Source organism: Anabrus simplex, chromosome 1 (genome assembly GCF_040414725.1).
Source record: "Anabrus simplex isolate iqAnaSimp1 chromosome 1, ASM4041472v1, whole genome shotgun sequence".
Classification (NCBI taxonomy): Eukaryota; Metazoa; Arthropoda; class Insecta; order Orthoptera; family Tettigoniidae; genus Anabrus; species Anabrus simplex.
The window spans coordinates 1,546,609,135-1,546,627,350 of NC_090265.1; the positions used below are offsets into that span (position 1 = coordinate 1,546,609,135).

The 18,216-nt window shown below is 38.6% G+C and overlaps 1 protein-coding gene across 1 annotated transcript in view; it reads right to left on the reverse strand.

Moving 5' to 3' along the window:
• LOC136862145 (cAMP and cAMP-inhibited cGMP 3',5'-cyclic phosphodiesterase 10A-like) overlaps positions 1–18,216 on the reverse strand; it is a 422,768-nt gene that overhangs the window by 78,029 nt on the left and 326,523 nt on the right. The window contains exon 8 of the mRNA XM_068226202.1: positions 2,283–2,416. Within this exon, the coding sequence (XP_068082303.1) occupies positions 2,283–2,416 (134 nt within the window). The remainder of the gene's footprint in view (positions 1–2,282; positions 2,417–18,216) is intronic.

Here is an 18,216-nt window from a genome sequence, read left to right on the forward strand (position 1 = left end):
CTTTTTCGGGGAGTAAAATTATCTTGTTTTTACTAGTGACATATGTTTGAATTTTTAAATTTATTGTTATTATTTCTCTCATTCAAAGTATTATTTTATAGAATTATATTCATTTATACTTTTGTATTGTAAACAATTTTTCAAAGCAGATATTGAGCCAGAAAAGGTAAAAATGTTTTTCTCTTCCTGAAAATGAACATTATCTACAACTATAATATCAACAATAAAACATTTTTAATTCTTTACATCACTCAAAATCAGTTGTCTGTTCTATGTAGTTGATATGTTGAAAAATTCTTGCCGGTATTTACCATATACCGATAGATATACACAAATTTTAAAGTACATGTATTTCCACTAAAAATGGCCTGGCACTTTACAGTAGTAGAGTGGAGGCAGAGCACTGGCTTCTTCCACCTGATTGTGAATGGCCAACCTGAGATACTTCTGGCTCCAAGAGGGTTAAAATGGATAACTTGTCCTGACTCTTCTTACACACTATGGAACTCTTATCTATAGAAATAAAATAAGACATTCATCAGTATATTGCTCAGAATGAAAAACAAATGGTATTTCTGTATCGGTCATATCCACAGTAAGAAGGAAACACAATTTTTAATTTTATGTCATGTCTGTTGGTACACACGCACATCACAAGAAAATGGCTGAATAGAATTTAATGAAAATCGGTATGTAAATTTGGGGAATAAGGCACTATAGTCTAGGCTACAAATAATTTTATTCATGCTAGATGAAATTATAGTTTTGAGGAAGGCCTAAAATTTAATTCTCAAATATTTATGTTATTAGTGATCCTATTGATAAATACTACATATCAGAAGTACAGAGAATACAATTTCTGATCATTTATCCCCATTGTGAAGATGACTATCAAAACGAGAAATAAATTGTTAATGAACAATTTTTTGAAGAATAAGACAAGAGGGAGTCTTGAAAGGAGGAGGATGGTCTCCCTTTACATTGGATGGCCTAATATCACAGAGTCAAAGGAAAACTAAATGTTTAGGCCTACAATGTCAAAAGCTCATAAAATTGATCAACAATAACATTACAGTACATAGACTATTGTTTGTTGTGATGTGCTTTGTCTCTTCTGCAGCCACCCATCCCCAATAGATGACTTTACTGTAGCCTGATGCATGCCACTGCCCTGAATATAGTTAGTCCTATTTCAACAATATGCTCAGAATTTTTAAAAAGTTGCATTAGGCTTAAATATTTTTATTGTCTGTACCTACCTGAGCAAAACAGCCTGTCTGAATATAGGTGGGAAGTAGCTGGGGAGTTAGATAACATTTCTAGCCATTCTGCTCATTCATACATGTTCTGATAACTACTGGTACATGGCACACTAGTCTATCATAACATTCTTTGAGTATCAACCTGATACTAGGCTTCGTACAGGGTACAAACGGGATCCAACTTCTTTCATCAAGTACGAAACATAGTATGGGACAAGAGAGTTCCTCAGAGGGCTAAACAGACTCTGTTTAAGAATTATCTCCTGCCCATCATGACTTATAATCTGGAGAGTTGCATCATACATAAAAGAGAAGCAAGTCAACTGCAAGCTGTGGAAATGAAGTTCCTTAGATCAGCTGTGCAAAAAACAAGGAAGGACAGAATTAGGAATGATCAGATACAAAGAGACCTGCAGGTCAACCTAACCATGGTAAAAGGCTGAGTGTTGCAAGGCTGAACTGGCTATGACACATTAAGTGGATGCAGGAGAATTGAACAGCAAGCAAGTATCTTGAAAAGATCATTCTGGGTTGATGACCAAATGGACGCCCTAGGAAAAGGTGGTTAGATCAGATAAGAGAAGACCTAGAGAAGAGAGGAGAAACATGGGATGCCCTAGGAGAAAAGAAGCATACCAAGACTGTAATAAATGGAGGCACATTGTTCTTAAATATCCTACCTGGCTCACTGGAAGGAATTCATGATGATGATGATGATATAGGCTTTCTTTTATATCAGAAGGAAGAGATTAAATCAAGATCAGCATTAATACAAAAAGATTTGAAACTGCAAAGGCCACAGAGAGCACAATTTAGTACATCATGACAAACTGCTGACAGGGAGAGGAATGCCCACTTATGTGCCTCAGAATCTAGAGCACAATATGAGAGGTGGACAAAAATGTAATCATGCACAGACTAAGTGATTATCCCATTGGCGACAGGTACTACAGCTCCTTTCATATATAAAAAATTATTAGGCTTGTTTGTTCTATTATCATTATTAATTTGTGTACTTGCCACTTTTCTCATCTGCTCCTGAAGATTAGCATAATGCAAGGCCAGAGCACAGTAGACTGAGAATGTCTTAAAGATGTTCTCATCAGCATTGGTAAAGCATGGGCCATTCTTCTTGTTCACCAACTGCACCACACCTTAAACAATAAGTATTCACAATTGCCTTGAAAACTTCACAACTTTATCTCAAACGTATGCATTATGGCTTAAAAGTAAGGCTCTCTGTGTTTGTGAGGGCTAGGGAATCTTTCATTTTCACACCCTTCATATCCCTTCCCTTTCTCATTCCAAAATTATTCTCATTCATTGACGGCTCAGAATTTCCTCTGATTAATGTAAGGGAGGATGGTTATGTGGTGGTACTTCCTCTTAAAACATTAATCACCATCATTGTCTCTAAAGTACAAACACTCCCACTCCCACACATTTGTTTATTGTCATTCCTCCAAAGAATATGAGATATGAGACTGGTGTATAACACTGTTCAACAATGAAAATGTGAACAACCAAAGTAACCAATTCCTACCAGCTATGGTGCTAACAACTAATATGAACAAAAAATAAAAGATTAGCTCTAATTTTCACTACACAGTCTGATAACAATAATTCAGGTAATATATGACAAATAAGTAAACTGTTCAGCTGACCTCAGTAGCACAGTTGCTCAAACATTGTCCTTTTGTTCCATTTAAGGGTGGTATTTAAATCAAATGCAACAACTTGGTGTTGTTAACTTCCGGTAAGTACAGTACGTTAAAGAGCTTCTCAAGAACAAAAATCTAGCAACCTTGTTCCAGTTATGTTAGAATGGATATTAAACAAATTCAATTTATTATTTGTTTATTGTTGTTGTTGTTGTTGTTGTTGTTGTTGTTGTTGTTGTTAGGGGGTGTGATGACCGAATGACACTGTCACTGACTTCTCATCAAGTTGGATGCACTTTAAATCCTGGCCAATGCATATGGAATATTTAAAATGAGAAGTTAAGTCCTTGTTGTTTTATATAAAACTGAAGGTCCCATGACTATGATCATGATATCAACAGTCACATAAAACTACACATTGCTCCATTCCACTCAAGTCTCCTATTATGTTGAATATGGTAGATATGTTTACAAGTTCCAGGACTTAATGAATTCAAGATATTATATGCATTATGTTCAGATACACACTTTTGACACTAAACATGGGGAACCACTATGCAACATCCAAACAGTAACTTGTCTTGATTTCTTCATTAGTTCATTCAATACATCTTCTGAAGTTGGAGTGTAATTCCGATTTATGTTCAGGAGTGCCAATCCATTTAACCTTGTATTTCTAGTGGAATTATGCAAATATGTTTTTAGATGGTATAATATTGAAAAAGATTGTTCGGTGGTGGCGGCGGCAGTGGTGGTGATTATTGTTTTAAGAGGAAGTAAAACTCGGCAACCATCCTCTATTAAGACTGATCAGAAGGGAAGAAGAAAGAGGTCCAATCCTTTGAAGAATGAGTGTATCAGAAAAGGAAAGGAAAGAGCCACAAAGGGCATGAAAATGAAAGACTCCCTGGGCCTCACAAACCTAATAACGTCAGGGTCATGAAAGAACAAGTGTTGACCAATGGAGGTCAGGTAAGAAAAATGAAAGTGAGAAGCCTGGCACAAGTAAGTGGAACCAATGTCAGACTCAGCTAGGGGACCTGTGGTTGCCAACCCATGCTCCATATTTGAGAACCTCTGGCCTCCTATCACTCACCCCTTACAACAGGAAGGGGATACCATGGATGTATTCTACTGCCCTCATACACAGAGGGTTCGTTTGTGCATGTTGACATAAGTAGCAAGGAAAAATATTTGGGAAACTGTTGCAGTTACATATAGCTAATGCATCTACAGAAGCTTTTGCTTTGGTCTACTTTATGATAATGAAATACTTGCCAGTTGTGTAAAATTTCGACAATTTTTGCAACAGTCAATTCTGAACTTTTTGCAAAAGAAATGCATATTAGAATTTTGCAACCACTTAGATACATAAATCACTGCCGAATGACAGAAAAAAGGTTTGTATAAATAATACAGAGTTTGCCATATAAAACCTGACTGCTCACATGTGACTGAGCTAAAGCTGGCCAGCTGAGAGGCTTCCTCCACACCTGTAGCCCACCTGGCCATAGCTGGCCTGTTTCTGCCTTCCCTTCTTAAATCTGAGAATCTGCATTACTGTATGAGAAGCTAAACTGAACTCTTACCTCATAGCAAATGCTGGAAATGTCACCCTTTCATATCTAAACAAAGACTGTAACGGGTAAACATATTTCAATGGACACAATTTAGCTCGTCCACTGTAATGTTGTAGAGTTGTTTGGTACACTTTTTCCTTCAGGGTATTCCATAAATAAAATCACAGACCATTAGATCTGGAGAGTGGGAGGGCCTTAAACCAGCATTGATCACTTTATCTTGAAACACTTCTGTAATTGTATCCATGGATTCCTGCACTGTATTGAGCAGTTGTGGAATCTTGTTAAAAGCAATAATATGACTTATCATCTTCCGTTAGCTGACTGCAAACTGGGGCTGAGAATAGCATTCTGATATTGCACTCCATTTGCTGTATCCTCACAAAAGAAATCAGACTGATTATGAGTGTTGCACTAATCGCATTCCAAACTCCGATTTTCCTATCATAAAGATGAATTTTCTGTATAATATGTGGATTCTCGGAATACCAATAGTGTGTGTTGTGAATGTTAATATGCACAGTTAGGTGGAACCATGCCTTGTCTGTAAAGTGGTGGTGGTGGTGGTGGTGGTGGTGGTGGTAGTGGTAATGATTTTTGTTTTAAGAGGAAATAAAAATAGGTAATTATCCTAACAAATTAAATACATACATACATACATACATACATACATACATACATACATACATACATACATACATCATTATAGACCATTTTGCCTTGCAGCGAGTCTGCATGACTGTGAATTTACTAAACGTCACCACAATCCTCTATTTGCAACTAGTGCTGTGGCCTCATTTAGTTCTTTACCTCTTATCTTTAAATTGTTAGAAACTGAGTCTAACCATCATCGTCTTGGTCTCCCTCTACTTCTCTTACCCTCCATAACAGGGTCCATTATTCTCCTTAAGTAATCTGTCCTCCTTGATTCACCTCACATGACCTCACCACCGAAGCCGGTTTATGCGTACACCTTCATCCATCGAGTTCATTCCTAACTTAGCCTTTATCTCCTCATTCTGAGTACCCTCATGTCATTGTTCCCACCTGTTTATACCAGCAATCATTCTCGCTATTTTCATGTCTGTTACTTCTAACTTAAGAATAAGATATCCTGAGTCTGCCCAGTTTTCACTCCCGCAAAGCAAAGTTGGTCTGAAAACAGGCCAATGTAAAGATAGTTTCGTCCAGGAGCTGACTTCCTTCTTACAGAATACTGTTGATCGCAAATGTGAGCTCACTGCATTAGCTTTACTACTCCTTGATTCAATCTTGCTTACTATATTACCATCCTGGGAGAACACACATCCTAAATACTTGAAATTATCTACCTGTTCCAGTTTTGTGTCGCCAATCTGACATTCAATTGCACCTGTTTTCATGTTCCAAGATATTAGACTGCAGGCTTTCGGCACAATCTGCCATTAAGACCAAGTCATCAGCATAGGCCAGACTGCTTACTACATTTCCACCTAACTGAATCCCTCCCTGCTACTTTATACCTTTCAGCAGATGATAAATGTAAAATACGAACAAGAAAGGTGAAAGATTACAGCCTTGTCTAACCCCCTGTAAGTACTCTGAACCAAGAACTCATTCTACCATCAATACTGACTGCAGCCTAATTGTCAATATAAATGCCTGTGATTGATTGTAATAATCTACTCTTAATTCCATAGTCCCCCAGTATGGTGAACATCTTTTCCCTCGGTACCCTGTCATATGCTTTCTCTAGATCTACAAAACATAAACACAACTGTCTATTCCTCTCGTAGCGTTTTTCACTTACCTGGCGCATACTGAAAATCTGATCCTGACAGTCCCTCTGTGGTCTGAAACCACACTGGTTTTCATCCAACTTCCTCTCAACCACTAATCCCACCCTCCCTTCCAAGATTTCAGTGAATACTTTTCCTGGTATACTAATCAATGAGATACCTCAATAATTGTTGCAATCATTCTTGTTTCCTTGCTTATAGATAGGTGCAATTACAGCTTTTGTCCAATCTGAAGGTAGCTTACCAACACTCTGTGCTAATCTCACTACTCTATGAAGCCATTTCATCCCTGTCTTCTCACTATACTTCACCATTTCAGGTCTAATTTCATCAATTCCTGCTGCTTTATGACAATGGAGTTTATTTACCATCCTTTCCACTTCCTCAAGCATAATTTCACCAACTTCATTTTCCTCCTCCCGATGAGCTCTGTTCTTCATGACACCACCATGAAGACTTCCTTTTACAATGAGAAGATTTTAAAAATATTCCCTCCACCTGCCCAATGATTCCCTGGGACCTATGAGTTACCTGAATCACCCAAAAGACTGTTCATTTCCTTTTCCCCTCCCTTCCTAAGATTCTTTATTACTGTGCAGAAAGTTTTACCTGCTGCTTGACCTAGCCTTTCCAGGTTATTACCAAAATCTTCCCACGACTTCTTTTTGGATTCAACAATTATTTGTTTTGCTCTGTTTCTTTGATCAACGTACAATTCCCTGTCTGCATCACCCCTTGTTTGGAGCCATTTCTGATAAGACTTCTTTTTACATTTGCAAGCTGCTCTCACTTCATTGTCCAACCAAGATGTTTGCTTTTTCCCATATTTACACACAGTTGTTCCTAGGCATTCCCTTGCCATTTCCACTACAGCAACCCTGTACACCACCTATTATTTTTCTATATCCTGAAGCTGCTAACTGTAAACTGTTCGGAACTTCTCACTAATCATATCCATGTATTTCTGTCTAACATCCTCGTCCTGGAGATTTTCTACCCTTATTTGTTTACAGACAGATTTCATTTTCTCTATTCTAGGCTTAGGGATACTTAGTTCACTACAGATCAAATAGTGGTCTCTATAACTTAAAAATCCCTGAAAATCCCATTCATTCCTAACAGACTTCCTGAATTTGAATATGGTTAAAATATAGTCTATTATGTACCTGGTACCCCTAACCTTCCATGTGTAGCAGTGAATAGCCTTATGTTTGATGAATGTATTCGTAACTGTTAAACCCATACTAGTTGGTTTTCGGAACCCGAGGTAATGATTAATAGGGACAGGCGGGGGCATTCGTATTGCGACGTTAGAGGTGAAATTCTTGGATCGTCGCAAGACGGACCGAAGCGAAAGCATTTGCCAAGTATGTTTTCATTAATCAAGAACGAAAGTTAGAGGTTCGAAGGCGATCAGATACCGCCCTAGTTCTAACCATAAACGATGCCAGCTAGCGATCCGCCGAAGTTCCTCCGATGACTCGGTGGGCAGCTCCCGGGAAACCAAAGCTTTTGGGTTCCGGGAGAAGTATGGTTGCAAAGCTGAAACTTAAAGGAATTGACGGAAGGGCACCACCAGGAGTGGAACCTGTGGCTTAATTTGACTCAACACCGGAAACCTCACCAGGCCCGGACACCGGAAGGATTGACAGATTGAGAGCTCTTTCTTGATTCGGTGGGTGGTGGTGCATGGCCGTTCTTAGTTGGTGGAGCGATTTGTCTGGTTAATTCCGATAACGAACGAGACTCTAGCCTGCTAAATAGTCACATCCGGTATCCGTTCGTGCTACCGGCGACAACACATCTTCTTAGAGGGACAGGCGGCTTCTAGCTGCACGAGATTCAGCAATAACAGGTCTGTGATGCTCTTAGATGTTCTGGGCCGCACGCGCGCTACACTGAAGGAATCAGTGTGTCCTCCTAGTCCGAAAGAACCGGGAAACCCGTTGAACCTCCTTCGTGCTAGGGATTGGGGCTTGCAATTGTTCCCCATGAACGAGGAATTCCCAGTAAGCGAGAGTCATAAGCTCATGTTGATTACGTCCCTGCCCTTTGTACACACCGCCCGTCGCTACTACCGATTGAATGATTTAGTGGGGTCTTCGGACCGGTGCATGGGATCTGCTTTGCGCAGTTTCCGATGTGTCTGGAAAGATGACCAAACTTGATTATTTAGAGGAAGTAAAAGTCGTAACAAGGTTTCTGTAGGTGAACCTGCGGAAGGATCATTACCGAAATTGTTTTAACAAAAAACATTTCAAGAAGGAGTAGCACAGAAGTCCAGCAAACACTTCCCATTCCTATTAGCTTCCATATCTTCCCCACATTTACCAATCACCCTTTTGTATCCTTCAGTTCTATTTCCAACTTTTGCATTGTAATTGTGATGCAAGTGTGATAAACTGATGTAACTTGAAAACAATATTCCCTCACCCATGGGTAAATAATGCAAGTATTGAGGTTGAATTATTATTATTATTATTATTATTATTATTATTATTATTATTATTATTATTATTATTATTATTATTATTATTATTATTATTATTATTATTATTATTATTATTATTATTATTATTATTATTATCACTTGTAATGTATGGCTATGAAGTGTTTACAGCCATTTAGTATTAGTATTGTTATTATTATTATTTACATAGTCATATGATGACATTGTTTGTGAGGTTATGTTATGGAACATGTACTGTATATAGATATTTATATGAGTTAAATTAATGTAAGAACCTGTATATAATTTATATTACCTGTGCATATGATTTGTATTCCACTAGAGTATTGTGAAACACATTCTAACATCCAAGATGGCCCTAGGACAGGTGAGAATTATGGAGAATATTCTGTATATTATATCTACCGTATGTATTAAGCACTCTAGCATTTACAAGAAAGTGTATCTTTATAGAAGCCTGGCCAGGAACCTATATAAGGAGGTGGTCTTGATGGTACCGTTGGAGTTAATGTTTAGTTGGAGTTATGATTTAACAGGAATTGTACTTGTGACCTCATGTTGTGGATGCCATGCTTGTAAGCAGTCATCCGTTTCAAGGTTGTAATCTCCGTGTGCTAGTGATAGGAAGTTGTAAAATGGTGGTTTGTTGATGTTTTCTGAGTGAAGTGTTTTGTTTGCGATGGCAGTGATTAAGGTTATGTGTATTTAATTTGTAAATTTAATTTGTAAATAAATATGAATAAGTAAGTGTACCAACTGACAGCATTTCATGTGCATCTTTATGGATACATCAATTGCCCATTAGCACTATCCTGTCCTTGCTGTTGACCCTGACTACGATGTCACTCAATGCTTCATAAAACTTGTCAACTTTATTCTCACCTGCACCCTCACATGGTGAATACAATGAGACAATTCTCGTCCTAATTCTTCCAGCTGCCAAATCTACCCACATCATTCGCTCATTTACATGCCTAACAGAAACGATGTTGCATGCAATAGTATTCCTGATGAACAGTCCTACCTCATTACTCTGCTGTTCCCTTTTTAACACCCATCAAGTACACTTTATAATCTCCTATCTCTTCCTTTACCCGAATATCACTTAATCCTAGCATATCCAGATGCATCCTCTTTGCTGACGTCAAATGGGAGTGGGACTATGTTACACGTTACTCCCATAGGTCTGAGGCTTGCTTAACATGTTCTGAGCTTGGTAAATTCATGAATCAATCAATCAATACTGATCTGCATTTAGGGCAGTCGCCCAGGTGGCAGATTCCCTATCTCTTGCTTTCCTAGCCTTTTCCGAAATGATTTCAAAGAAATTGGAAATTTATTGAACATCTCCCTTGGTAAGTTATTCCAATCCCTAACTCCCCTTCCAATAAATGAATATTTGCCCCAGTTTGTCCTCTTGAATTCCAACTTTATCTTCATATTGTGATCTTTCCTACTTTTATAGACGCCATTCAAACTTATTCGTCTACTAATGTCATTCCACGCCATCTCTCCGCTGACAGCTCGGAACATACCACTTATAATACCAATATAAATGGTCCGTTATTGGATATTATAAATTTTCCAGCTAGCTCATTCTTGGTTGCCAGCGTTTCGCCCTCGTGTGCTAGGGTGGGCTCATCAGTTGGTACCTAGCACACCTACCAATACGCTGGCCAGTGCATACCGTGGAGGCCACTGCGTAGGCTAACTGGAGCCACCGGCACTGCCAATGCACTAAGAGACTTTGTCTCATCACTAAAAATTTTTGATGCCTGCTTGGCCATCAGATGATATAGATGTTGATTCCCATAGGGAATCTGAAATATTTGTCCTGAATGAGCAAATTTATAATACCAATATAAATGGTCCGTTATTGGATATTATAAATTTTCCAGCTAGCTCATTCTTGGTTGCCAGCGTTTCGCCCTCGTGTGCTAGGGTGGGCTCATCAGTTGGTACCTAGCACACCTACCGATACGCTGGCCAGTGCATACCGTGGAGGCCACTGCGTAGGCTAACTGGAGCCACCGGCACTGCCAATGCACTAAGAGACTTTGTCTCATCACTAAAAATTTTTGATGCCTGCTTGGCCATCAGATGATATAGATGTTGATTCCCATAGGGAATCTGAAATATTTGTCCTGAATGAGCAAATTTATAATACCAATATAAATGGTCCGTTATAGGATATTATAAATTTTCCAGCTAGCTCATTCTTGGTTGCCAGCGTTTCGCCCTCGTGTGCTAGGGTGGGCTCATCAGTTGGTACCTAGCACACCTACCAATACGCTGGCCAGTGCATACCGTGGTAGGTGTGCTAGGTACCAACTGATGAGCCCACCCTAGCACACGAGGGCGAAACGCTGGCAACCAAGAATGAGCTAGCTGGAAAATTTATAATATCCAATAACGGACCATTTATATTGGTATTATAAATTTGCTCATTCAGGACAAATATTTCAGATTCCCTATGGGAATCAACATCTATATCATCTGATGGCCAAGCAGGCATCAAAAAAAATTTTTAGTGATGAGACAAAGTCTCTTAGTGCATTGGCAGTGCCGGTGGCTCCAGTTAGCCTACGCAGTGGCCTCCACGGTATGCACTGGCCAGCGTATTGGTAGGTGTGCTAGGTACCAACTGATGAGCCCACCCTAGCACACGAGGGCGAAACGCTGGCAACCAAGAATGAGCTAGCTGGAAAATTTATAATATCCAATAACGAACCATTTATATTGGTATTATAAATTTGCTCATTCAGGACAAATATTTCAGATTCCCTATGGGAATCAACATCTATATCATCTGATGGCCAAGCAGGCATCAAAATTTTTTAGTGATGAGACAAAGTCTCTTAGTGCATTGGCAGTGCCGGTGGCTCCAGTTAGCCTACGCAGTGGCCTCCACGGTATGCACTGGCCAGCGTATCGGTAGGTGTGCTAGGTACCAACTGATGAGCCCACCCTAGCACACGAGGGCGAAACGCTGGCAACCAAGAATGAGCTAGCTGGAAAATTTATAATATCCAATAACGGACCATTTATATTGGTATTATAAATTTGCTCATTCAGGACAAATATTTCAGATTCCCTATGGGAATCAACATCTATATCACATACCACTTAGTCGAGCAGCTCTTCTTCTTTCTCTCAATTCTTCCCAACCCAAACATTGCAACATTTTTGTAACGCTACTCTTTTGTCGGAAATCACCCAGAACAAATCGAGCTGCTTTTCTTTGGATTTTTTCCAGTTTTTGAATCAGGTAATCCTGGTGAGGGTCCCATACACTGGAACCATACTCTAGTTGGGGTCTTACCAGAGACTTATATGCACTCTCCTTTACATCCTTACTACAACCCCTAAACACCCTCATAACCATGTGCAGAGATCGGTACCCTTTATATACAATCCCATTTATGTGATTACCCCAGTGAAGATCTTTCCTTATATTAACACCTAGATACTTACAATAATCCCCAAAAGGAACTTTCACCCCATCAACGCAGTAATTAAAACTGAGAGGACTTTTCCTATTTGTGAAACTCACAACCCGACTTTTAGCCCCGTTTATCAACATACCATTGCCTGCTGTCCATCTCACAATATTTTCGAGGTCACGTTGCAGTTGCTCACAATCTTGTAACTTATTTATCACTCTATAGAGAATAACATCATCCGCAAAAAGCCTTACATCCGATTCCACTCCTTTACTCATATCATTTATATATATAAGAAAACATAAAGGTCCGATAACACTGCCCTGAGGAACTCCCCTCTCAACTATTACAGGGTCAGACAAAGCTTCACCTACTCTAACTCTCTGAGATCTATTTTCTAGAAATATAGCAACCCATTCAGTCACTCTTTTGTCTAGTCCAATTGCACTCATTTTTGCCAGTAGTCTCCCATGATCCACCCTATCAAATGCTTTGGACATGTCAATCGCGATACAGTCCATTTGACCTACAGAATCCATGATATCTGCTATATCTTGCTGGAATCCTACAAGTTGAGCTTCAGTGGAATAACCTTTCCTAAAACCGAATTGCCTTCTATCGAACCAGTTATTAATTTCACAAACATGTCTAATATAATCAGAAAGAATGCCTTCCCAAAGCTTACATACAATGCATGTCAAACTTACTGGCCTGTAATTTTCAGCTTTATGTCTATCACCCTTTCCTTTATACACAGGGGCTACTATAGCAACTCTCCATTCATCTGGTATAGCTCCTTCGGCCAAACAATAATCAAATAAGTACTTCAGATATGGTACTATATCCCAACCCATTGTCTTTAGTATATCCCCAGAAATCTGATCAATTCCAGCCGCTTTTCTAGTTTTCAACTTTTGTAACTTATTGTAAATGTCATTGTTATCATATGTAAATTTTATTACTTCTTTGGCCTTAGTCTCTTCCTCTATCTCAACATTATCCTTGTAACCAACAATCTTTACATACTGCTGACTGAATGCTTCTGCCTTTTGAAGATCCTCACATACACACTCCCCTTGTTCATTAATTATTCCTGGAATGTCCTTCTTGGAACCTGTTTCTGCCGTAAAATACCTATACATACCCTTCCATTTTTCACTAAAATTTGTATGACTGCCAATTATGCTTACCATCATGTTATCCTTAGCTGCCTTCTTTGCTAGATTTGCTGGGATGCTATCCCACTTACACATAGTCCAAGTGAGGATCTCTCCTCTAACAGGTTAGGGACTACCTGTGGATTGTATAGTCCTAGCTGCCTGAGCACAATGAGGGCCATGACTCAGAATATGTCCAAGATGCCCACTCCCATTCCATAGCAACTGGTAATCTGACTCTCAGGACCGTTTACTAGGCCACTCAGCCGTTGCCCATGGTTTATGAACTAGGACGTGACTACAGAAATCCACACCGTGAACCACCCAAATTAAATAGAAAAAAATTTTAAGTAAAATTATTCAATGAAGGAATTTGTCAATGAATTTTTAAAACAAAAATTACTAAACCAAAAAAGTCACAAACGCATCAAAATGGAACGCGAGTTCCCTAAGTAACAGAACACTTGAAATTTATAAACCCCTGATTAATCCACTCTCACACATAAAATGAATGACAAGATCAACAATGTTCAAGTCATCGACTACTATGAGTTTGAGTGTCTCCTGTGGACTGAGGTTTTGTCTTAGGCTAGACAGATTGGTGTACCTAGTGAAGATGTAGGCCACGGTGAAGGCAGCACCACAAGAATACACTGGGGATCTTCCCTCTTTAGGAGATAAGAGTGCATAAATCTTCCATGACCTATCCGCAGCCTATACAAAACTATTAGTCTCTCTCCATGAAGGCCGGAAAGTAGATCACCACACGGTAGCTGTCTTCTTGTTGGAAGTGCATATAACTAGCCATTCTGATTCCAAAGACACAAGATGTTTTGATGTACCTGAGAACAAATATCCCTAGCTGACACATTCACAGGTCTGGGTGGTATAAGCACTGCTTCAATTGCAGCTTCATCTGCAAGTTCATTTCCTGCAATCCTCATAGCTTGGGAGCCATGTAAAAGCATTTCAGGTTCCAGCACCACACAACCTGGCCAGAAGGTCGTGAATCTGCTGTACTAGTGGGTGTTGCGGGAAACAGATGGCAATAGACTGCAGAGAACTTAATGAGTTGGTACACACAAGAAAGTGGTTTCTTTCATCACCCATTGCAAACTGCAGAGCTTATAAGATGGCAGAAAGCTCAACAGTATTTATGCTACAGACTCTAGGAAGTGATATCTTCATGCTAATATTATCGGAGATGAAACAGCATACCCACATATTCTCCGATCTTAGAACCATGTGTGAAGACATGTCGTGCAGCTGGATATTGGTGCCTGAAGTCCTGGAAATACCTCCAGTGAACAGAGGCATCCATGTTTACCTTGGATCCACGGAGTATATATAGTCACTGAGAAACTTAAGCATGTTATTTCCTTTCATGCACTCTACCTTCAACTGACAGATGGAATTGCCACGTTAGTCTCTTACCAAAATGGAGACCCAGAAATCTGTAGGTGTCTACCACTGGTAAGACACTATTTCACAAGCAGAGTTCTGGTTTGGGATGCACAAGCTGATGTCAACACAAGTGTAAAACTGAGGTTTTCACTGCTGAAAATTGAAAACTATGTTGCAGGGCCCATCTGCTGACTCAGTTAATAGCTTAGTGTAGCTGTCTCTCAGTAATTGCCATCCTTCTGGAGCTGAAATGTAGAACTAAATAATCTACATACAGTGATGGAATAACTGCAGGCCCAGCAGTGGCAACTATGCCATTGATGGTGATAGAGAACATCATGACACTCAGTACAGATCCTTATGGTTCTCCATTTTTTTAACATGATATTGAGAAAAAGCATTCCCTACTCAGACTCAAAAGAGTTGGAAGGACATGAAGTTCTCAATACTGGTAAATCTCTTTGAAATTCCCACTGTTATAGTGTGGAGATTATCCCATACCACCAGGTAATCATAATCTTTTGGCAGGTCAAAAAAATATGGCAACTAGGTGTTCCTTTCAGATCAAGACCTCCTGAATGGTGCTCTCCAGTCTGACCATATGATCGGTGATGAACCGATGACAGCGAAAACCACATTGGTAGTTAGTCAGGAGACTTCTCTCTTCCATGGCCCACACAAGTTGATGGTTCACTCTCCTTTCAAATAACCTACAGAGGCCATCATAAGGCATATTGCCTTATAACTATTTAGAAGATTTGGATCTTTACCTGGCTTGGGAATTGGAATTATAATTCCCTTGTGCCAATGAGATGGAAACATACCCTCACTCCATATTCTGTTGAATAGGGCGAGAATATCCTTGAGACATTGTTCACTCAAATGCTTAAGCATTTGATTGTGGATTTTGTCCGGTCTAGGAGACATGTCCTGCACAGCACGAGTGTACTCTGCAATTTCCACTCAATAATAGGAATCTTATAGGGATACAAAGCACTAGAGGTGAAGGAGACATGATGTGCCTCTGCTTTTGTGCTTAATAGGTGGAAATACAGGGTTGGACCTATCTGAGAAATGTGATGCGATATGATCCACAATAACTGAAGGAATTGTAACTAAATCTCCATTAATGAAGATTGTGGGGACTGAGGGCATACTCTTAACTCCAACTATATGGTGGAGTTTTGTCCACACTTACAATGATAGAGTATGTGTCATCATGGAGTAGATTTCTTACTTTCTTGAATCAAGAAATTGGCTTTAGCACGGAGGCACTTAAACACAACATGGTTAGCCATTGTAGGTTTCCGATGATTATTTATTTATTACCTGCAGAAATAACATTATAAACATAAAAATCAATAAAAATAATAATAAAAATGCTAAGGAAAGACAAAATACACAAAACAAGGACAACTAATGGTAATATGAATAGACAGACAGCAGGTTGTGGAAGATACTAGACTAGCCTGCTGTGAACATAACTGGGTGGTGCTTGTACGCTTGAATAAGACTATCAGGTTCCTTAAAATATAATTTATTAAACATTAAAATCCTTAATAGCCTTTAAAAATTTGATGTTAAGACAAACATAACTATATCAACATACAGTGACACAGTGCTCGACGGCACTCACAAAATGATTTGAAGATATTATTTATGTTGTTAATCTGAAATCATTGCCTGACTTTCAAATAAGGTGACCATTGACCATTGAGGTCTAGGACTATAAAAAATGTTACATTAAGATACTACCTTTAAAAAATAAATAATTGAAGGAGACCCATCAACTTGAGTTGGTAGACCTGCCCTCAGAACCCGAGTGATGTTCCATGCACCAAATAAATGCCATCAGGTTTAAAAGTGATATTGAAGGAATTTAAAATTTTTGAAACAAAGGTCAAATAGTAGCAAATCAGAAAACACAAGTAAGCTAAAGGACATCAAAGGGATTCTAAAAACATGACCATGCAATTACTTCCATATAATGGATATGTATACTCTGAGGTGGCAGCATATATTGTAAACCTATTTTGGAATTGAAGATTTCTTTATTTCAGTGGACTAGCCCCATTTTCCTGGAAACAGGCAAACAAAGAAAAATACAGTGACATGACTTTTACATTACGATTTATTTGGTAAAGTTGTCTCCTCCCAATAAAAATGCATCACAGCACTGAAAATCACTATTTTTTCTAAATTAAATCATCAAAGATGCAAGACTGCCCCATAAAATTTCTGCAAGAGAAACAAGTTAAATTAAGACACAATAACAAAAATAAAATTTATCTCAGCCTCATCAGGGCACACTTCCCTTTTATTATAAACATAAAAAATCAATAAAAATAATAATAAAAATGCTAAGGAAAGACAAAATACACAAAACAAGGACAACTAATGGTAATATGAATAGACGGACAGCAGGTTGTGGAAGATACTGGACTAGCCTGCTGTGAACATAACTGGGTGGTGCTTGTACGCTTGAATAAGACACATCCGCATCCGCCTTGACAGAGAATCATGATAATGATAAGAATACCCGATGCTAACTCCCATCTTACGATAAACACCCCAATTTGTATGCAGCACCCATCCAAAACAAGGGAACCAATTGACCAATCACAGGCGGAATTTTGCCAGGGAAATATTTATGTCATCTTAGACATCTTACTCACACCCTCTGGGAGACACTTGCCAGAACACCTGAACCAAGAATTCTTTCTGGCATCATTCCCATGCTCTCTGATGATCTTCTCAACACCAGAAACAAGGGTTCCTTCTGGTGTCAGCGAGACGTGAGAATGAAATAGCTAGGCCTGCCATAGGGTGTTCAACCAGACTTCATCACCATTTTACAGTGCAGAACCAAAGTTCTGTTTTCTTTATAATAATAATAATAATAATAATAATAATAATAGTAATAATAATAATAATAATAATAATAATAATAATAATAATAATATGATACCACTTACAATTTAAAAGAAATGAGAAATGCATAACGAAGTCACATGGTAATCAAAAGCAAAACAAAAATAACAAAATCAAACTTGAAACAGAAATTAGCACACAGGGAATTATTATGCACATAAAATTATAATATTATAATATTCTTAATAATTATATAATAGTTATTTATTATTATTATTATTATTATTATTATTATTATTATTATTATTATTATTATTATTATTATTATTATTATTATTATTATTATTATTATTATTATTATTATTATTATTCACTCACTTACTCCATAGGCTTCTGAGGGACGTAAAGTTCCCCTGCCGATTTCACAATCCTCTTGCATCCTTTTCGATCTTGAGCCCGCTCTTCCCAGTTTTCAGTTTGGAGGGTCCGGCATACCTTGTTGATCTCCTTCTTCCAGGTGCTTCGGGGTCTTCCTGAAGGTCTTTTCCCATTTAGAGGTCCCTTGTATAGATCTACTAGTGCTCTGTTAT